Source organism: Ornithorhynchus anatinus, chromosome 11 (genome assembly GCF_004115215.2).
Source record: "Ornithorhynchus anatinus isolate Pmale09 chromosome 11, mOrnAna1.pri.v4, whole genome shotgun sequence".
Taxonomy (NCBI): Eukaryota; Metazoa; Chordata; class Mammalia; order Monotremata; family Ornithorhynchidae; genus Ornithorhynchus; species Ornithorhynchus anatinus.
The window spans coordinates 3548230-3568591 of record NC_041738.1 but is presented as its reverse complement, the minus strand read 5'-3'; the positions used below and the strand labels follow the sequence as shown (position 1 = coordinate 3568591).

General features: G+C 55.0%; 1 protein-coding gene across 2 annotated transcripts; it reads right to left on the bottom strand.

Moving 5' to 3' along the window:
• Positions 1-1873: 1873 nt before the first annotated feature.
• Positions 1874-15526, bottom strand: AKR1D1 (aldo-keto reductase family 1 member D1). Of its 2 annotated transcripts, XM_029076136.2 has the most exons (9): positions 15322-15523; positions 10945-11112; positions 8705-8821; positions 7555-7632; positions 6848-6970; positions 5209-5318; positions 4100-4265; positions 3612-3694; positions 1874-2157 (listed from the first exon to the last, which is right to left on the bottom strand). In XM_029076136.2, the coding sequence occupies exons 1-9, from the start codon at positions 15412-15414 to the stop codon at positions 2115-2117; spliced, it is 981 nt and encodes a 326-aa protein (XP_028931969.1). In that variant the 5' UTR covers positions 15415-15523; the 3' UTR covers positions 1874-2114. The 2 variants fall into 2 exon arrangements, with proteins under 2 accessions (XP_028931969.1, XP_028931970.1); XM_029076137.2 differs by lacking the exon at positions 10945-11112 and having other exon boundaries at positions 15322-15526.
• Between the last annotated feature and the right edge of the window lie 4836 nt (positions 15527-20362).

Sequence of the window (20362 nt, the reverse complement as noted above, 5' to 3'; positions counted from 1 at the left end):
CAGGCGGGACCCCCAAAGGTCAGTAAGTGCAGGGTGAGACGTCTCTGGGGCCGGCGCGAGGGGGCCGCGGAAGCGGGCCAAGGGCACGAGCGAACCGGGGGGCACCCGGTAGAGACCAGGAAGACCGATCCTTCCCTCCTCCTGCGATGGATTCTGGTTTGGCCGACCGATTCTGGAGTGGGCCCCTTTGCTTCTCCCCCACCAATATCCGGGGGTGGGGGTCACCCTCCCAGACACGGGCCGCGGGGCTCCTGGGGTTCCTAGGAGGTGAATGATGGATAGGTGAGGGTGTGATAGGCGGTGGGAGTGAGGTGGCAGTGAAGGAAGGGAGGGACTCAGAGCTCCCGCCCCATTCCCGGGAGGCGGGGGTCCTGGGTTGGCCATGTCCTCTGCCCCTGACCTTTGCTTCTCAGGGGGGCACTGTGGGCGAAAGAAGAGGGCGTCTCGCTGAGAAGTGCAAGGGGTTTCGGGAGAACAACCCCTTTGCAGCTGGCCACTTCCCCCACTCCCCACCTCTGGCCGGGGGTCCTGGGGGTCACCTCGGGCCCTCACTGGCCGGCTCTCCTGCACCGAGCACAGCCGCTGCCCCCGGAGTCCTAGGGGAGCCGACCATCAGCAGAAGCCGCAGCAGGGACTCGGAGTTCGCGGAGCCAAGGGGAGAAGCGGCGGGACCTAATGACAAGAGCACGGGCCTGGGACTCAGAAGGACCCCGGTTCATTCATTCATTCGATCTTATTTATTGAGCGCTTACTGTATGCGGAGGACCGTACCCAGCACTCGGAAAGCACAGTTTGGCAACCGATCGAGACAATTCCTACCCGACAACGGGCTCACAGTCTAGAAGGGGGGACAGACAACGAAACAAGTAGATGGGCATCGATGGGATAGTTCTAATCCTGACTCCGCCACTTGTCTGAGGGGTGATCTTGGGCAAGTCACTTCATTTCTCCGTGCCTCAGTTACCTCATCTGTAAAACGGGGATTAAGATCGTGAGCTCTCACAAGCCCGCAACCTCGGTGTCATCCTTGACTCAGCTCTCTCATTCACCCCCCACATCCAATCGGTCACCAACGCCTGCCGGTCTCACCTTCACAGCATCGCCAAGATCCGCCCATTCCTCTCCATCCAAACTCCTACCTTACTGGTACAATCTCTCATAATATCCCGACTGGATTATTGCATCAGCCTCCTTTCTGATCTCCCATCCTCCTGTCTCTCCCCGCTCCAGTCTATACTTCGCTCTACTGCCTGGATTGTCTTTCTACAGAAAAGTTCTGGGCATGTCACTCCCCTCCTTAAAAATCTCCAGTGGTTTTCTGTCAAACTTCTCATGAAGCAAAAACTCCTCACTCTTGGCTTCAAAGCTCTCCATCCCCTTGCCCCCTCCTACCTCACCTCCCTTCTCTCCATCCACAACCCACCCCGCACACTCTGCTCCTCTGCCGCTCACCTCCTCACGGTCCCTCGTTCTCACCTGCCCCACCGTCGATCCCCGGCCCACATCCTTCCTCTGGCCTGGAACGCCCTCCCTCCTCACATCCGCCCAACTCATTCTCTTCCCCTCTTCAAAGCCCTACTGAGAGCTCACCTCCTCCACGAGGCCTTCCCAGACTGAGCCCCCCCCTTTCCTCTGCTCCTCCTCCCCTCCCCATCGCCCCTACTCCCTCCCTCTGCTCTACCCCCCTTCCCCTCCCCACAGCACTTGTGTATATTTGCACATACGTATTACTCTGTTTTATTAATGATTTGTGTACACTTATAATTCTATTTATCTATTTTGGTGGCATCGGTGCCTGTCTACTTGTTTCGTTCCGTTGTCCGTCTCCCCCTTCTAGACCGTGAGCCCGTTGTTGGGCAGGGATCGTCACTATCTGTTGCCAAACTGTACTTTCCAATCGCTTGGTCCAGTGCTCTGCACCCAGTAAGCGCTCAATAAATACGATCGAACGAACGAATGAATGATGGAGGTGGTGACGGTCACCGCCGTGTTCGGGGTGCCACGTTGGGACAGACAGAAGCGATAGCGGGCAGCGTCAGCGGCACCGGTGGCTAAGATGGCGGTGGCGGTTGTTTCGGTGGCGGCGACGGTGGCCAGATGCCGGCCTGGTCGTCTCAGTACTCGTCGTGGAACGGATACTCCGGATGCTTGCTCCACCTATGAGAGAGGCAGGTTGAAGAGGCGAGGGCTCAGTTTGGGCCCTGCCCCGTGCCCTCCCCCCGTCCCTGGAACCGAGGATGCCGGCTCAAACCATGGAAGCCGGTGGCCGGGGCTGAGGGGTTGGGATGTGAAACTTCCATTGCCATTTCGGAAGTGGTGGGGGGACAGAGAGGATGAGGTCGGATCTGTGAGGGGGCGGCGTGCGCTAGGGGAAAGGGCAAAGGGCTGGGAGTCAGAGGACCTGAGTTCTAATCCAGGCTTTGCCACTTGCCTGCCGTGTGACCCTGGGTGAGTCACTTCAATGCGGAAAATTGGCCCCGAGCCCCGTGTGGGACCTGGACTGTGTCCAACCTGTCTTGTATCTACCCCGCTGCTTAGTAAAGTGCCTGGCATCTAGTGAGCACTTAACAGATGCCATTTAAAGAAAAAAAAAGAGTCAGAGGGCCTGGATCCCAATCCCAGCTCTGCCACCTGTCTGCTGTGGGACCTTGCTCACATAACTTCCCTGGGCCACAGTTTTCCCATCTGTAAAATGGGAATAACAGTCAGCTGTGCGACTGTGGGCAAGGCATTTAACTTCTCTGTGCCTCAGTTACCTCATCTGTAAAATGGGGATTAAATGCGAGCCTCACGTGGGACAACCTGATTACCCAGTATCTACCCCAGCGCTTAGAACAGTGCTCTGCACATAGTAAGCGCTTAGCAAATACAACATTATTAATAACAGTCGCTGCCTCACAGGGAATCAGCGTGGTCTAGTGGATAGAACACGGGCCTGGGAATCGGAGGGACCTGGTTTCTAATCCTGGCTCTTCCACTTATCTGCTGTGTGATCTTGGGCAAGTCACTCCACCTCTCTGGGCCTCAGTAACCTCATCTGTAAAATGGGAATTAAGACCGTGAGCCCTATGCGGGGTACGGACTGTGTCCAACCCGATTACCTTATCTTTATGATCCAGGGCTCAGCTCAGTGCCTGACACATAGTAAGCTCTTAACAAATATCACAGTTATTAATGTGAATAAAAGGAAAATGTTGCAGTTAAGGCATCTGGCCAGTGCAAGATGACTTTACTGTGCTAATGGGAGCGGTGGCTGGTGCTTATTTTCGCCCGAGGGACCTGGCATCCTCTCCTCAAGGCGACAGCTCAGTTCGGCCCAAACTCCTCTGCCTAAAGTTCCCTCGGACGATTCCAATCTCCGGCCCTTTCCCGGCCTCACGGAGATGCTTCTCCCTCCCCAGATGGGTCCAGATGGGATCAAAGCCCCCCTTCATCTCCTCCACACACACACCTCCTCCTCTTCCTCTCCAGAACTCTGCTCCCCGTCCCTCCACTCCCTCTTCCACCCTCTCTCCAAAGACACTGGTCCTCTCACCTCCAGCCGCCCCCTCCACCACCCTCTGTCTGCAGGCACTGTGGTCCTCTCCCCCGACCCCCGGCCCCCAACTCACATCAACACCTCCACGTAGCGGACGCCCTTGTTCAGGGCCTCAATGTCTTTCATTTCTTTGTCCGTCAGAGAGAAGTCGAAGATCTGCCGAAAGGAGCGGGAAGAGGAGCGTAGGGGACTCCTGTTTACCCCGAGCTAGAAAGGTCTGGATAGCGGGGACCGACTGCATGGGAACCCCCGGGCCGGGCCTCCCCAACGGGGGCCGATGGCTATAAGCCCTGACCCCGTGGGGGTGGGGGCCGGGTGGCACGGGGCTACGGCTCTGATGTCTGAGTGATCGAGACACCGGGGGGCTTCCACCGGGCCCTCCCCGACTGGGCCGGGGGTGGCCGGCCAATGGGCCGGGATTAAGGGCCAGAGACCCGATGCAAAGAAAAGGGTGGAGGAAGAGGGGCCTGAGAGCGGAACCCGGCGTGGGGGTGGGCTTGAGCGGGAAAGGGAGGGGACTTCCCGGAGGTGGGGCAGCGGGGCTGGCGGCCGGTGACCGACCTGGAAGTTTTCTTTGATCCGAGCCTCATTTGAGCTCTTGGGGATGACCACCACCCCTCTCTGGACATTGAAGCGGAGCACCACCTGGGCCACGGTCTTCCCGTACTTCCTGCCCAGGGACAGCAGGAGCGGGTCCTCCAGCAGCGGCGGGGAGGAGACGTTGACCCTTAGACACGGAGGAGAATCGGCCGGTCGGTGTCCAGCGGGGGCCCGGCTGGGGGAGGTGCCGGTAGGGGCCCCTCAACCTCCCAATTTGACGAGGCCAGGGGGGAAACCGGAGGGAGAACACTCACTTACGGGGGCAGGTGTGGGAAGGAGCTGAGTGCCATCTGGTGCTGGGGAGCACTCAGGTTACACTAGAGGGATTGTTCTCCCCCACTTCAAAGCACACCCCCTCCGAGAGGCCTTCCCTGACTAAGCCCCTCCTTTCCTCTTCTCCCACTCCCTTCTGTATCGCTCTGACTTGCTCCCTTTATTCATCACCTTCCCCCAACCCCACAGCACTCGTGCACATTTCTGCAATTTATTTATCTATATTAATGTCGGTCTCCCCCTCTAGACCGTAAGCTTGTTATGTGCAGGGAATGTGTCTGGGTATTGCCATTTTGTACTCCCCCCAAGCGCTTAGTACAGCCGGACAGCGGACGCCTGGACCGATGATGACAGACCCGTGGACAGCCAGACTGATGACCACAGACTGTCAGATACCCAGTCTGATGCCTGGGCAGACTGGCAGACACTCAGACTGATGCCTGGGCGGATTGGCGGACACCCAGACCGATGCCTGGACAGATTAGTGGACGCACAGTCACAAGCAGTCCATGACGCAGACAGCAGACACAGGTGCCAGACAGACTGACTTACAGGCAGATCCCCAGACGGCCGGACAGGCCAGTGGGACAAGCACTGGGCCATGGAGAGGATGCCCGGGGGGGACATCCCAGGACCCAGCTTCGGTCCCAAGGGCAGTCCCTCGCTGTGGAGACAGAGCTTCTCCCCCCTTCCTTCTCCCAATCCTCCCAGGCCCAGTCGCAACCCCACCCCCTGCTCCCCACCCCCAGCTCGAGCGGCTCTGGACGCAGCCCGGCCAATGGGGGCCCATTACTCACCAGGACTCGTCCCGGCAGGTGCCCAGGGGGCTGTAACCCACGAGGACAATGCCGTGACTGCGACAGAATTCCAGCAGTTTGGGCTGGGTAAAGTACGGGTGGCACTCGACCTGTGAGGGAGAGACAGGACGCGGGGAAGCGGCAGGAATGGACGCTGGGCAAAGCTGGGCTGGGGGCGGGGGCGGGGAGTGGGGAAGGGACCCGGGCCTCTGTTTGCCACTGGTTCTCCTGCAGCCTTCTAGGAAGAGGCCGTCGTGGTGAGAGGGAATGTGAGAGCGTGTGAGCGTTCGGGAGAGGGTGAGGGTATGTCTATGAGAGTGAGTATTTGCGTGTGTGTGTGTACCTGTAGGGGAACTTAATGCGTCCCTTTGCTTGTGTGTGAGAGTTTTGGTGTCCTTGTGTATCTTTGTGCTCTTCTGCGAGTGGGCCTGGGTGCTTGTGAAGGCTCCGGGACCCACCCACTCCCCTTTTTTGGGAGGGGATGGGAGGAAATGTCACAGGACCCCAAAGAGTTTTTTTTCAAGTCCCTCTCCTGCCCTCTCCGCCCAAGCATTCATTCATTCATTCAGTTATATTTATTGAGCACTTATGATGTGCAGAGCACTTTACGAAGTACAATGTAACAATAAACAAACTCATTCCCTGCCCACAGTGAGCTTACAGTCTAGAGGGGGAGACAAACTCAGTGCTTAGGACAGTGCCTGACACGTAGTAAGCGCTTAACAAATGCCACAATTATTCATCCTTATTCTTGTTATCAGTGATACAGATAAATAAATTACAGATTTGAATGAGCGCTAGGAGGCTGGGAGGGGGACGAATAAAGGGAGCAGGTTAGGACGACACAGAAAAGAGTGGGAAAATTCAATTCAGTTCAATCGTATTGAGTGCTTACTGTGTGCAGAGCACTCTACTAAGCACTTGGGAGAGTACAGTGTAACCATAAACAGACACATTCCCTGCCCACAGTGACCTTGCAGTCTAGAGGGGGAAATGGACATTAATATAAATAAATAAGTGACAGATAAGGACATAAGTGGTGTGGGGCTGGGAGGGGGGATGAATAAAGGGAGCAAGTCAGGGCGACGCAAAAGGGAGTGGGAGAAGAGGAAGGGGGGCTTGGTCAGGGAAGGCCTCTTGGAGGAGATGGGCCTTCAATAAACCTTTGAAGGGGGTGAGAATTGTCAAATTGGAGGAGGGAGGACGTTCCAGGTCGAAGGGAGGACGTGGGCCAGGGGTCAACGGCAAGATAGATGAGATGAAGGTACAGTGAGAAGCTTAGCGTTAGAGGAGCCAAGTGTGCAGGCTGGATTGTAATAGGAGAGTAGTGAGATTGACATGGCTGTAATTTATTTACATATCTTAATGTCTGTCTCTCCCTCTAGACTGTAAGCTCATTGTGGGCAAGCATTGTGTCTGTGAATTGTTGTAATGTACTCTCCCATGTGTTTGGTACAGCGTTTTGAACTCAGTAAGCGCTCAGTAAATACGATTGAATGAATGAGAGAATGAGTGAAAGGCAGGGAAGGCCTTCTGGAGGAGACGTGTCTTCAGTAAGGCTTTGAATGGGCTGGAAAGGGCCGGGGGCTAGGGCCAAGGGCAGGGGGCAGGGGGCAGGGGGCAGGGGGCAGGGGCGTACCTGGTTGACGACCGGCTTGTGTTTGAGTCCCGGCTTGTTCAGGATGAGTTCCAGCTGCCGGCGGTTGAAGTTGGACACCCCGAGCGACCTCACGAGCCCTGCATCCTTGCAGGCCTCCAGAGCCTGGGGGACGGAGACCCGGAGGCCACCCGTCAGCCCCGGGACCCTGGCGCCCCGTCGCCTCGCACGACGTCTCTCTCGTTCGACCCACGTATTCGATCCGTCGCTAAATCCCGTCAGTTCGACCTTCACGACGTCGCTAAAATCTTCCCTTTCCTCTTCATCCCAACAGCTCCCACATCCATCTGATTGCTCATCCTATCCCACCTTGATTACTACATCGGCCTCCATAGCGTGGGGGCTGGACACAAGGGGCACAGAGCTCACAGTCTAAGAGGGAGGGAGGGTGAGGGTTCAACCCCATGCTACAGATGAGGAAACCGAGGCCCGGAGAGATTAGGTGCCTTACCTGAGGACACGCAGAGGGTCGGGGCATATCTCTTTCCCTGCTCCGTTTCACATGGGCACGTGCATACCCTCGCACCCCTCACCTCCTCCCCAAAGTTCGCTTCTTTCCATTACCTTGGCCCCGACTAGCCTGAGCCCCAGAGACAGAAGACTGTGGGGGAGGACAGGTCAGCCCGGCGGCCGGAGCGGGAGCCGGAGCGATCCCGGGAGAGTCCAGGGAGCAGCAGGCCGTGCCTTACCTCCCAGGTGGCACAAAGGTCTGTCTTGTGATAGATGAACTGGCCATTCTCATTCTTCGGGTAGAATGCATCTCCAGGCTGGTGGAGAACATTCATTCATTCATTCTTTCATTCAATGGTATTTACTGAGCGCTTACTATGTGCAGAGCACTGGACTAAGAGCTTGGAATGGACTATTCGGTAACAGATAGAGACAATCCCTGCCCATCGACGGGCTTACAGTCTAACCTGGGGAAGACAGACGGACAAAAACAAGACAGCTTAATCACGATAAATAGAATCAAGGGGACGGACACCTCATTAACAAAATAAATAGGGTAATAAAAATATATATAAATGAGCACAGTGCTGAGGGGAGGGGAAGGGAGAGGGGGGAGGAGCAGAGGGAAAGGGGGGAAAGGGGGCTTAGCTGAGGGGAGGTGAAGGGGGGGCAGAGAGGCAGCCGAGGAAGCAGAGGGAAAAGGGGAAACTCAGTCTAGGAAGGCCTCTTGGAGGAGGTGAGCTCTCAGTAGGGCTTCGAAGAGGGGAAGAGAGGCGGAGGTGAGGAGGGAGGGCATTCCAGGACAGCAGGACCAGGGCACCACCATTAGCAGCAGGTTACAACGTATTCGTCTGGGAGCCACGAAGCCCTGACCCCACGCCTGGCTCCGCTAAGCTCAGCGGTCGATCCGAGATCATCGGATCGGAACCAGTCTCCGCCCCAGGGGGGGAACCCCATCTAGGAGGGAGGGAGAGTGGGGATAATAAAGAATACTACTAATGATGGTGTTTCTTAAGCGCTTACTATGCCCCAAGCACTGTTCTAAGCACTGGGATAGATACAAGGTAATCAGATTAGACACCATCCCTGTCCCACGTGGGGCTCACAGTCTTAATCCCCATTTTAGAGATGAGGTAGCCGAGGAGCGACTTGCCCAAGATCACACAGCAGACAAGTGGTGGAGCCGGGATCTCACGTCCATTTCTCGGGTGAGGAAACTGAGATCCAGAGCGGTCCAGTGACTCACTCAAGGAGGCCAGCGGCCGGCAGAGCTGGGACCGGGACCCGGGGCTCCTGACCACCAGTCCACGGGAAGGCTTAGTCCCCGAAAACGGAAGAAATGCCCACACCTTCCCTAACCGAGCCTCAGCCAGGTGTTTCTGTTCTTACCTTGAAGGCCATGGGCATTTCGATGATGTAGAGGTCGATGCAGTCCATCTGGAGATTCTTCAGCGTCTTCTCCAGGGCGTAGCGGACCAGCTCCGGAGGATGATAGGTGTTCCATAACTAGAAGAGAAGCCGGAGGACCCGGGTTCCAACCCCTGCTCCGCCACTTGCCGTCGGTGTGACCTTAGGCAAGTCACTGAACTTCCCTGAGCCTGGGTTTCTTCATCGGCAAATTGGGGATTCAACATCCGTTCTTCCTCAATCAGTCGAGCGATGGTATTTACCGAGCACTTACTCTGTGCAGAGCACTAAACTAAACCTCTGGGAGAGTACAGTGCAATCGACTTAGCAGACACATTCCCTACCCACAACGATCTTTCGGCCCTCGAGGGGAGAAAGGCGTTGATATGAATAAATAATTTGTAACACGTAATTTAAAGATATGCATAGGAGTGCTGTGGGGTTGAGAGTGGGACGAATAGTTCATTCTACTAAGCACTTGGGAGAGTAAACTCTAATGGAGTAGGTTAGACACGTTCCCTGCCCACAACGCGCTTACAGTCTAGAGGGTTTAGCCTCCTCTTTGGTCTGTGAGCCCACGTGAAGAAGAGAGACTGTGACCTGATTATCTCGAAGCTACCTCAGGGTTGGGTGACGGGGCTACTGCCCCAGGTCCTGAGCCGGAGGGGGGTCCCGACCGAGCGGGTGGGTGTGGGACTGAGCTGGCTGAGCTGGCTCCAGGGAATTGAGTGGGAAGGCCGTGAGTTCTAATCCCGCCTCCGCCACTTGTCTGCTGCGTGACCTCGGGCAAGTCACTTCACTTCTCTGTGCCTCATTTCCCTCATCTGTAAAATGGGGAGTAAGACCGTGCGCTCCACGCGAGACAGGGACTACGTCCAATCTGATTACCTCGTATCTACCCCCGTGCTTAGAACAGTGCTTGGCACATAGGGAGCACTTAACAAATACCATAATAATTATTATTATTTTTATTTGAGCCACAAGATTGGAGGAAACAGATGGCGGGCAGAACCACTGCTCCGGTCACTCGTTACATTATCGTCATCATCATCAGTGGTATTTTTTGAGCACTTACTACAGGCAGAGCACTGTACTGAACACTTGGGAGAGTACAAGACAATCAAGTCTGTGGACACGTTCGCTGCCCACAGCGAGGTTACGGTCTAGACGGAAAAGAGATATTAATATAAAGAAATGATGCCCCAGAGGTCCTTGCCCTTTCGGTGGGGGTCCTTGAAGCTGGGGGAGCTTCTCCCTCCCTGAGGTTGTTCTGAGGTGAACCTGGGCACCCGCCGTCTTTAGATCAAAAACGCATTCTGGTCACTGCCCGACCAAGCGAAGCCAAACTCAGAAGCGTGCGTGGGATACCTCCTCCACAAATGAAAATGCTAGACATCCTAGGCCGGGAATGCAGAAGAAGGCGCCCCTCACCCCCACGCCAACGAAATAGCGGGAGGGGACGGAGATCGAACAAGAGGAAAACGGCAAAAGTCCCCGAAGGACAGGTAGTAAATGCCGACGTCGTGGGCAGCGGCTTGATTCCTGCAACACCTTCTGCCCAAAGCATGGGATACTCACTCTGTGCACCGAGTGAGGTGTTGTGGGACAGGCGAGTTTCCCGATGAGCCCTCGTCGGTCTGGACGCTAGGTGCTCTGCCACGCGTGCGTAACACATACGTGAATTCCTCCCGCGTTCATAGGCGGGACCTGGGTTCTTCGCCACACGCGTGTAACGTGGAAATGAATTCCCCTCCAGTGGGAAGCGTCCGTGGGTGGGAGTTAAGTGCCTCGCCACGTGCGGGTAGTGCATAAGTGTATTCCTCCCGAGAGGGAAGTTCAGTTCTCCCCGTGTGAATAACTAAAAATGAATGTATTCCTCCCAACGTATTAGTTCGGGAGTCACGAGGCCCTGACCCCGCTCCTGGCTCCGCTAAGCTCGACGGTCGATCCGAGATCATCGGATCGGAACCAGTCTCCGCCCCAGGTGGGGAACCCCATCTAGGAGGGAGGGAATAACTAAAAATAAATGTATTCCTCCCAAAAACGAAGTTCAATTTGCCCCGTAGAATAAATTTTGCATGGTTCAGCCTTTCTGACTCCAGTCTCTCTCTGTCGCCGTGCCGGTCCTCAAACCCGTCCCCACGCGCTGGGTGACAGAGGCCCGGGGTGCGTGGGGGAGGGAGGAAGGAGAGTCCGTGGGAGAGCGTGGCCGCTGGCCTCACCTTGCCGCAGTAGAAGATGTCTTCCCGTTTCACCACGCCCTCCCTGATCTTGTCCTGAATGGCCTGGCCCACTTCCTCCTCATTCAGGTAGATGAGTGCCCCATCGATGTGGCGGTAGCCGGCGTCGATGGCCAACTTCACCGCCCGAGTGCAGGTCCCCCGTTGGGTCTGGAACGAGGCGCGGGGGGAGAAGGGCAGCCATTCATTCATTCAATTTTATTTATTAAGCGCTTGGGAAAGAACAATACATCCGTAAACGGTGACAATCCCTGGCCACGATGAGCTCACGGTCTAGGCAGGCACTGAATTAAGCGCTGTGGTGGAAACGAGGAAATTGGGTCGGACACAGTCCCCGGCCCACGTGGGGCTCACTGTCTCGATCCCCATTTTACGGATGAGGTAACTGAGGCACAGAGGAATGAAGGGACTTGCCCAAGGTCACACAGCAGACAAGTGACGGGATTAGATGGGATTAGAACCCATGACCTTCTGACTCCCAGGCCCGTGTTCTATTCACTATGTCACTACGTCTTATCTTGATGATGTCGTCTTGGTTCGTTCTGTTCCGTTTTGCTTTGCTGTCTGTCTCCCCCGTTTAGACTGTGAGTCCGTCGACGGGCAGGGATTGTCTCTATCTGTTGCCCAATTGTCCGTTCCAAGCGCTTAGCACAGTGCTCTGCACATAGTAAACGCTCGATAAGTACTATTGAACGGATGAATCAGTCGGGGCATCAAGCGGCGGGCTCAGCTTGTCCCAACTTCACCTCCTGCTCCCCGCCCCCCCCCGGCTCCGATCGCCACCTCCCGCCTCGTCCCCATCCCTCTGGCTCTTGTCTGCTGTGTGGCCTCGGGCAAGTCGCTTCACTGCTCTGTGCCTCAGTTCCCTCCTCTCTAAAACGAGGATTGGGACCGTGAGTCCCTCATGGGACAGGGACTGTGTCCAGCCCGACTGGCTTGTACCCGTCCCGGGACTTAGTCCAGAGCCCGGCACGTAGTAAGCGCTTAACAAATACCATGATTATTATGATTATTAGAAGCAGCAGAAGTAATGAGAGGGGCCGTTACCTCAGTTACCTCATCTGTAAAACTACAAACCCCATATGGGACCGGTACTGTGTCCAAATTGACTAACTTCTATCTGCCCCAGCGCGTACGACAGTGCTTGATACATAATAAGTACTTAACAAAGCCATAAAAAAACCCCAGTAAAAGTAATAATAATGTTGGTAGGAGCAGTCACAGTAAGAGTGTCAGTGCTTAGCACATAGTAAGTGCTTAAATGCCATTATTATCATTATCATTATTATTGTTAGTGGTAATAATAATAATGATGTTGGTATTTGTTAAGCGCTTACTATGTGCAGAGCACTGTTCTAAGCGCTGGGGGAGGGTCATCAGGTTGTCCCACGTGAGGCTCACGGTCTTCATCCCCACTTGACAGATGAGGGAACTGAGGCCCAGAGAAGTGAAGTGACTCGCCCACAGTCACCCAGCTGACAGGTGGCAGAGCCGGAATTCGAACCCATGCCCTCCGACTCCCAAGCCCGGGCTCTTTCCACTCAGCCACGCTGCTTCTGGTAATAGGCGTAGTAATACTAATAGACTGTAAACTCGTTGCGAGCAGAAACTGTGTCTTTTTATTGTTGTACCGTACTCCCCCCACCTCTTAGCACGGTGCTCTGCACACTGTAAGCGCTCAGTAAATACAAACGCCTGCCGGACTTCAACATCTCCAGAAGCACTTCAGTCAGTCGCTCTTCACTGCTCTCGTCGCACTGGGCCTCGTTCTTTCCTTTCCCGCCGGCGATCTCTTGCCCGTGCCTTCCCTCCTGCCCGCAACTCCTTCCCCGCTTGGCGACCGAGAGGTCTCTCCTCTCCCTGTCGACAAAACTCCTCTGAAATCACATCTCCGCCCGGAGGCCCAGAGGAAACCGAGGCCCAGAGAAGATAAGTGAGGCACCCGAGGTCACCCTGGTCCTTCTGATTCCCAGGCCCGTGCTCTAATAATAATAATAATGATGTTGGTATTTGTTAAGCGCTTACTATGTGCAGAGCACTGTTCTAAGCGCTAGGGTAGATACAGAGTAATCAGGTTGTCCCATAACAATAATAATAATAATAATGTTGGTATTTGTTAAGCGCTTACTATGTGCCGAGCACTGCCCTAAGCACTGGGGTAGACACAGGGGAATCAGGTTGTCCCACGTGGGGCTCACAGTCGTAATCCCCATTTTACAGATGAGGTAACTGAGGCACCGAGAAGTTAAGTGACTTGCCCGAAGTCACACAGCTGACAAGTGGTAGAGCCGGGGTTCGAACCCATGACCTCTGACTCCAAAGCCCGTGCTCTTTCCAGTGAGCCACGCTGCTTCCCATGTGAAGCTCACAGTTAATCCCCATTTTCCAGATGAGGTAACTGAGGCACAGAGAAGTGAAGTGACTCGCCCACAGTCACACAGCTGCTAAGTGGCAGAGCCGGGATTCTACCCACAGAGCCACGCCGTCCTCTCCGTAATTTATCCGAGTCCGTCGATGGGCAGGGGTGGTCTCTACCTGTGGCCGAATTGCTCATTCCAAGCGCTTAGTACAGTGCTCTGCACATAAGAAGCGCTCAGTAAATACTATTGAATGAATGAATGCCTGTCTCTCCGACTAGACTGTAGGCCCCTCGAAGAGAAGGAGCCTCTCTACTAAATCTAAGTAATTGTGCTCTGCCCCTTGGCAGCTGTGTGACTGTGGGCAAGTCACTTAACTTCTCTGTGCCTCCGTTACCTCGTCTGTAAAATGAGGATTAACTGTGAGCCTCGTGTGGGACAACCCGATGACCCTGTATCTACCCCAGCGCTTAGAACAGTGCTCTGCACAAAGTAAGCGCTTAAATACCAGCATTATTATTATTATTGTAAGTAATTCTCTACTAATACTCTCTTAATGGCCGTGACCTGGGCTCCAGGTCATCGGGGGGCCTGCTCCTCGGGAAGCCGCTTGGCCCAGCGGATAGAGCCCGGGCCTGGGACTCAGAAGGCCCTGGGTTTCATCCCGGCTCCGCAACCTGTCTGCCGTGTGACCTTGGGCAAGCCGCTTCCCTTACCCGGGCCTCGGTGACCTCATCTGTAAATGGGGGATGAAGCCGGTGAGCCCCACGTGGGACGGGGACTGTGTCCAAACTGATACCTGATTATCCCTGCGCGTAGAACAGGGCTTGACCTGGACGTAGGAGCTGAACGTTTACCGTTATTATCGTTATCATTAGCCGCCTCACAGCAGAGCGACGGGTTTCTGAAAGCCCCCGGTACAGGCTGGGGAGGGAATGGCCGCTAGCTACCGTCTAGACTGTAAGCTCGTTGTGGGCGGGGGACGTGTCTGTTTATTGTTCTGTTGCACTCTACCAATCGACTACGGGAGGGAGAGTCAAGCAGAGGCATCGCCGTCCCATTCCTAGCCTGGGCAGCGGCTAGCGAGTGGCAGGCGATCAGCTGCCGCGTCAGAACTCGCCCGTGCTGGGCAGCGGCGGCCTGGGAGAGACAAGGGTGGAGACTCAGGTTTACGGCGCGGAAGGAGAGAATGGTAAAGCGCTTCCTTATCTTTACCGAGAAAACCCTCCGGATCCGCTGCCGGAACAATTGCAGGTGGAGCCGGGGCCTTCTGGGAGAGGTGTGTCCGTGGCGTCACTACGGGCCGGGCACGACTCGACGGCGTAAGACGAGAACAACTCTCCCAAGTGCTCAGTGCGGTGCTATGCACACGGTGAGCGTTCAATACGATTGAATGAATGAATAAATGACTACCGGAGGTAGAGCCCCCTAACATCCCCGCAGCCCGGTCTGCCCAGAACGTGCGGGCCTGAGGGACCCAGCGTAGCGTGGCTCAGTGGAAAGAGCCCGGGCTTGGGAGTCAGACGTCAGGGGTTCGAATCACGGCTCTGGAGCTGGGTGACCGTGGGCAAGTCGCTTCACTTCTCTGGGCCTCAGTTCCCTCATCTGTAAAATGGAGATTAACTGTGAGCCTCATCTGGGACGACCGGATTACCCTGTATCTCCCCCAGCGCTTAAAGCAGTGCTCTGCACAAAGTAAGTGCTTAACAAATACCAACTTGATTTACTTTATTTATTCCTTCTGCGAGTTGGAATCGGGGGGAGAGAAGGGGGAGCTCCACAAATGTCAAAAGTTGACAGCGGAGCTCAGGTATGCACGGATTCCCCGCTCGGGGTCCCCCAGACCCTTCGCCCAAGACCGGCCCTCGGCGTCCGCCCCGCCACATCTCCCGGCTGAACCCCGACGCAAACGTCAGCCAATTCTGGCTGGGGCTCAGGGAAGAGGAGCCCCGGGAACCGTGACGGGGGTGCGGGGGAGGGAGGAATGGGGCCCCTTGCTTACTTGCTTTGGATTGCTATAGGTGCCCAGTCCGATGATTGGGATGAAATTCCCATCACTCAGTTTCAGGTGATGGCGGGTAGCCGTGAGGTTCATGGCGCAGGCTCCTGGGGGCTCCTGGTCTTTGCTCTCGGGAGAGGATAGAAGTACCGATCGAGATATTGGCTGAGACCTTATAATGCACCAACCACTGCGCTGAGCCCTGTGGGAGGGGAGGGGAGGGGAAAGAGAGAGAGAGAGAGAAAGAGAGGCTGATTAAACTGGTTCTCAGCTCCACAAACCAAATATTAACATTAGCGTGTTGTTGTTTATTAAAGAATAACCCACAGGGGCAGACTTTGCACGCTGGCATGGAATGTGTTAGAGACCAGAGTCCATTTCTCAAACCAAGAATGACCAGCGGGGCCCTGTGACCTATGAAATATGTCATATGACATACGACAAGGGGGCAAGGGATGGGGGAGTTGGGGGAGGATGGGTGGGCCGAGGAGGGAGTTAAATGTCTGGAGCGATTGGCGAGGGTGATGGGCGTGGGGGCCAATAAGAGTGGAGAAATAATTTGGACGGGTAGAGGAGAGGGCAAAGTTAAAGCCCGCAAGGATAAACTTGAAGTGAAGTCGGCCCGATGTTCAGATTTCCGCCAGCAGCGGCTCCGAGGCTCGTACGTGAGAGTGAAGGAGGCAGACTGTCCAGGGGATCCAGGTCTGTGGGTTAGCGGTACGAGATCGACGAAGGGATGGGGGAGCGAGCGAGTCGAGTTCGGTAGAGAGGGTGGCGTTGAGACCGTCGATTTGGTCATCGAGGGAAGGTAGTTTGGGTATGGAGGCTAAGTGGGGCATGATGAGTTGAGAAATTTGGATGGGGTCCAGGGATCGGAGGTCGCTGAGGAGGAACGGTACAGATTTATGCGGAGGAGGTGTGTGGGAGGGAAGGGAAGTGAGGGGGTTGTGGCCAGAGATGATGAGATCCAGTGTGTGTCCGAGTTGGTGAGTGGGCGAGGTGGGGCGGAGCAGGAGGTCAGCGGAGTTGAGGAGCGATCGAAAGCGGGCGACGGAAGGGTCATCGGGAACATCTGAGGGGATATTGAACTTGAACTCCCCAGGGATCAGTGGGGGGATGGAGAAAGAGAGAAGGAATGTGAGAAAGGGATCAAAATGGTCGAAGAAGTTGGAGGTGGGCCCTGGGCGGCGGTGGGTGACAGTTACTAGAATCTGGAGTGGGTGGAAGAGGCGGGTGATCTGAGTTTCGAAGGAAGGGAGAGAAAGGGATGGGGGAGGAGGACTGGTGGGAAAGCAGCAGCACTGGGGCACGAGAAGGAACTCAATTCCTCCTCCTTTCCCAGTGAGTCGGGGGGAGTGGGAGAAGATGAGGCCCGGGAGACTGTGGCGTCTGGGCAGAGCCAGGTTTCGATAACGGCAAGGAGGAGGAGTGACTGAAGCGGGTCAAGGATGAAGGGAAGCCTCCCCATGACGGAGCGGGGGTTTCACGGGCCACACTTGGCCGAAGCCGCGGAGGGGGTATTAGAGGAGGTGTGCTGGGAGAGGAGGACTGGAAGGGGCATTTGGGCCCCTTCTTCGGTCAACGTTGGTGGCCCAGAGTCAGTCAGTCGATGGTATTTATTGAGCGCTTAGTTCAGAGCGCTGTACTAAGCATCTGGGAGACTACGATATAACAGTAAACAGACCCACTCTCTGGCCGCAACGATTTTGAAGCTTACGGAGCGGGACAGGGGCCGTAGGGGCGGCCCGTTGTCCCGCGAAGAACAAATGGACGGTGGTTTTGCCTTAGGCTACGGGTCGCGAAGTGTTGACGTGGAATCGGTAGGAGATTCTTCATTCAATGGCATTTCTTGAGCGCTTACGGTGTGCAGAGCAAGATTCAGATTCCGTGGGGAAGCGTGAAGCCGTGCGGCCTACTGAATAAAGCATAAGCTCTGGAGTCAGAAGAGCCTAGGTTTTAATCCTGGCTCCACCATCTGTCTGCTTTGCGACCTTGAGCAAGTCATTTCACTTCTCTGTGGTTCAATCACCTCATCTGTAACATGGGGATTAAGACTGGGAGCCCCATCTGGGACAGGGACTGGGTCCGACCCAATTAGCTTGTATCTACCCAGCATTTAGACAGTGTTCGACACATAGTAAGCGCTTAACGAAAGCTTTTTTTTTTAAAAAAGAGCGGGGTAATGGGTGGGGAGGAAGGAAGTGATTCGGGGAAGGCCTCTTGGAGGAGATGTGATTTCAGGAGGGCTTCGAGGATGAGGAGGGAGTGACAGGCGGTGGGGAGGGCGTAAGCGAGGGGCGACGAAGGAGCCGAGAGTGAGGCCCAGCGAGTGGGTTGGCTGGAGGGGAGCAAAACGGGTGAGCTGGGGTGGGGTGGGAGAGCAGCGAGGATACGTTGGGGGAGAAAGCTCATTGGCCAAGAGTTTCTGCCTGAGTGGAGAAGAGCGGATAACCGTTGGAGGTTTCTGAGGAGCGAGGAGACGCCCTGCTCACGCCGTTGATCGACTCCCGATCAGAGGGGACCGGTCAGGGATGCGATGTTCATATCAGGGTGGGTTTGGTGACGTTCCCAGCAAATCCAGCCCACAGTACCCCTCAGCTTCCTTCCCCACAGGGCCCCTCAATCAGCAAACATTGAGCTTGTTTGTCATCTGGCAGCTGGGCTGAGGATTTTCTCCGACACATTTTCTCTGACCGCTGGCCGCCTACTTTGCTGCGGCCAGGCCAGTGTCAGCGCCTCCCCTCCCGTCCCCCAGCCCGGCCTCTGAGAGGGCCTCTCGCCCCTGACCTCCTGGCCACCTCCGGCCCGACTTGCTCCCTTTATTCATCCCCACCCTCCCCCCCCCCCCCCGCAGCCCCACAACATTTATATCTATATCTGTCATTTACTTATCTATTATTATATTAATGTCTGTGTCCCCCTTCTAGGCACGTCTCCCCACTCCTCAAAACACTCCCGGGGTTGCCCGCCCAACTCCACGTCTAACAAACGCTCTTCACCGTTGGCTTCAAAGCATTCAATCAACTTGACCCCTGCTACCTCAGCTCGCTACTCTCCCCCTATAACCCAGCCCACGCACTTCGCATCTCTAATGCCAACCTTCTCAACGTGCCTCGATGGCACCTGTCTCACCGCCGATCCCTCGCCGACGTCCTCCCTCTGACCTGGAACGCCCTCCCGCCTCAAATCCAAAAGACAGTTACTCTCACCCAGTTCAGAGCCTTTCTGAAGACACAGCTCCTCCCAGGGGTCTTCCCTGACTAAGCCCCCTTTCCTTTTCTCCTACTCCCTTCGGTGTCACCCCGATTTGCTTCCTTCATTCTTCCCCATTCCCAGCCCCCCGGCACTTATGTTCATAACAGGAATTTATTTATTTCTATTAATATCCATCTCCCCCCCGCCCACCACTAGACTGTAAGCTCGTTGTGGGCAGGGAATGTGACTGTTAATTGTTTTATTTTGATAATAATGATGGGATTTGTTAAGCGCTTACTATGTTCTGAGTGCTTGGGTGGATACAGGGTAATCAGATTGTCCCACATGCGGCTCACATTTTTTTTTTTAAATCCCCGTTTTTACAGATGAGGTAACGGAGGCACAGAGAAGTGAAGTGGCTTGCCCAAGATCACACAGCAGATAAGTGGCAGAGCCAGGATTAGAACCCACCACCTCTGACTCCCAAGCCCGGGCTCTTTCCACTGAGCCATGCTGCTCTTGACTGGGGAGTGATAGGGGAAGGTTAATCCATCAGTCGATTGCATTTAGTGAACGCTTACTGTGTGCAAAGCACTGTACTAAGTACTGAGAAGCACAACCGAGTTAGTAGACTTGTGTCCCGTCCACAACAAACTAATAGTTTACGGGGGGAGACGGGTATTATTAATATCAATATATAATTTACGGATCTGCAGATGTATAGACGTGTTGAGGAGTTGAAGGCAGGGTGAATTCATTCATTCAGTCATATTTATTGAGCGCTTACTGGGCACAGAGCACTGTATTAAGCACTTGGAAAGTACGATTCGGCAACATGTAGAGACAATCTCTACCCAACAACGGGCTCACAGTCTAGAAGGGGGAGACAGGCAACAAAACAAATAGACGGGCATCAATAACATAGAGAAGCAGAGTGGCTCAGTGGAAAGAGCCCGGGCTTGGGAGTCAGAAGTCATGGGTTCGAATTCCGACTCCACCACTTGTCGGCTGGGTGACTTTGGGCAAGTCACTTCACTTCTCTGGGCCTCAGTGACTTCATCTGTAAAATGGGCTTTAAGAGGGTGAGCCCCACGTGGGACAACCTGATCACCTTGTAGCCCCCCAGTGCTTAGAACAGTGCTGTGCACATAATAAGCGCTTAACAAATACCATCATCATTATTATTATTATTCCAACAATAGCATCTAGATGCCCGAAGGGCACAGATCCACATGGAAAGATGATGCAGAAAGGAGTTGGGGATAAGAGGGTTTAATCGGGGAAGGCCTCTCGGAGGAGACGGAGCCGTATTAATCAGGGAAGGCTTCTTGGAAGAGGCGAACGGCACCGCCAGGCCGAGAGCGTCCGGGGGTGCTTCCGTTGAAACGGACGTCCGTGTGGGCGGCGGTTGGTTGGGAGCCGGGCTGTGGCAGGAAATTCAAGAGTGTGGAGAAGCCACCAGCGCAAGGCGGTGCTTGCATATAGGACGCCATCTTCACACCCTTTCACCACATCCTGCTTCCACTCCCTGTTGACAGTCGGTCAGTCAATCGTATCTGTTGAGCGCTTAGTATGCGCAGAACCCCGGACTAAAGCTTGGGAGAGTACAGTGTCACAATAAGTAGACACATCCCCTGTCCACAACGAGTTTATAGTCTAGAAGGGGAGACAGACATTAATATTAATCAATAAACGAGAGATACGGACAGAAGTGCTGCGGGGCCGGGAGCGGGGATGAATAGAGGGAGTGGAGGACGCAGAAGGGAGAGGGAGAAGGGGAAAGGTGGGCTTAGTCAGGGAAGGCCTCTTGGAGGAGATGGGCCTTCAGTGAGGGCTTGAAGGTGGGGAG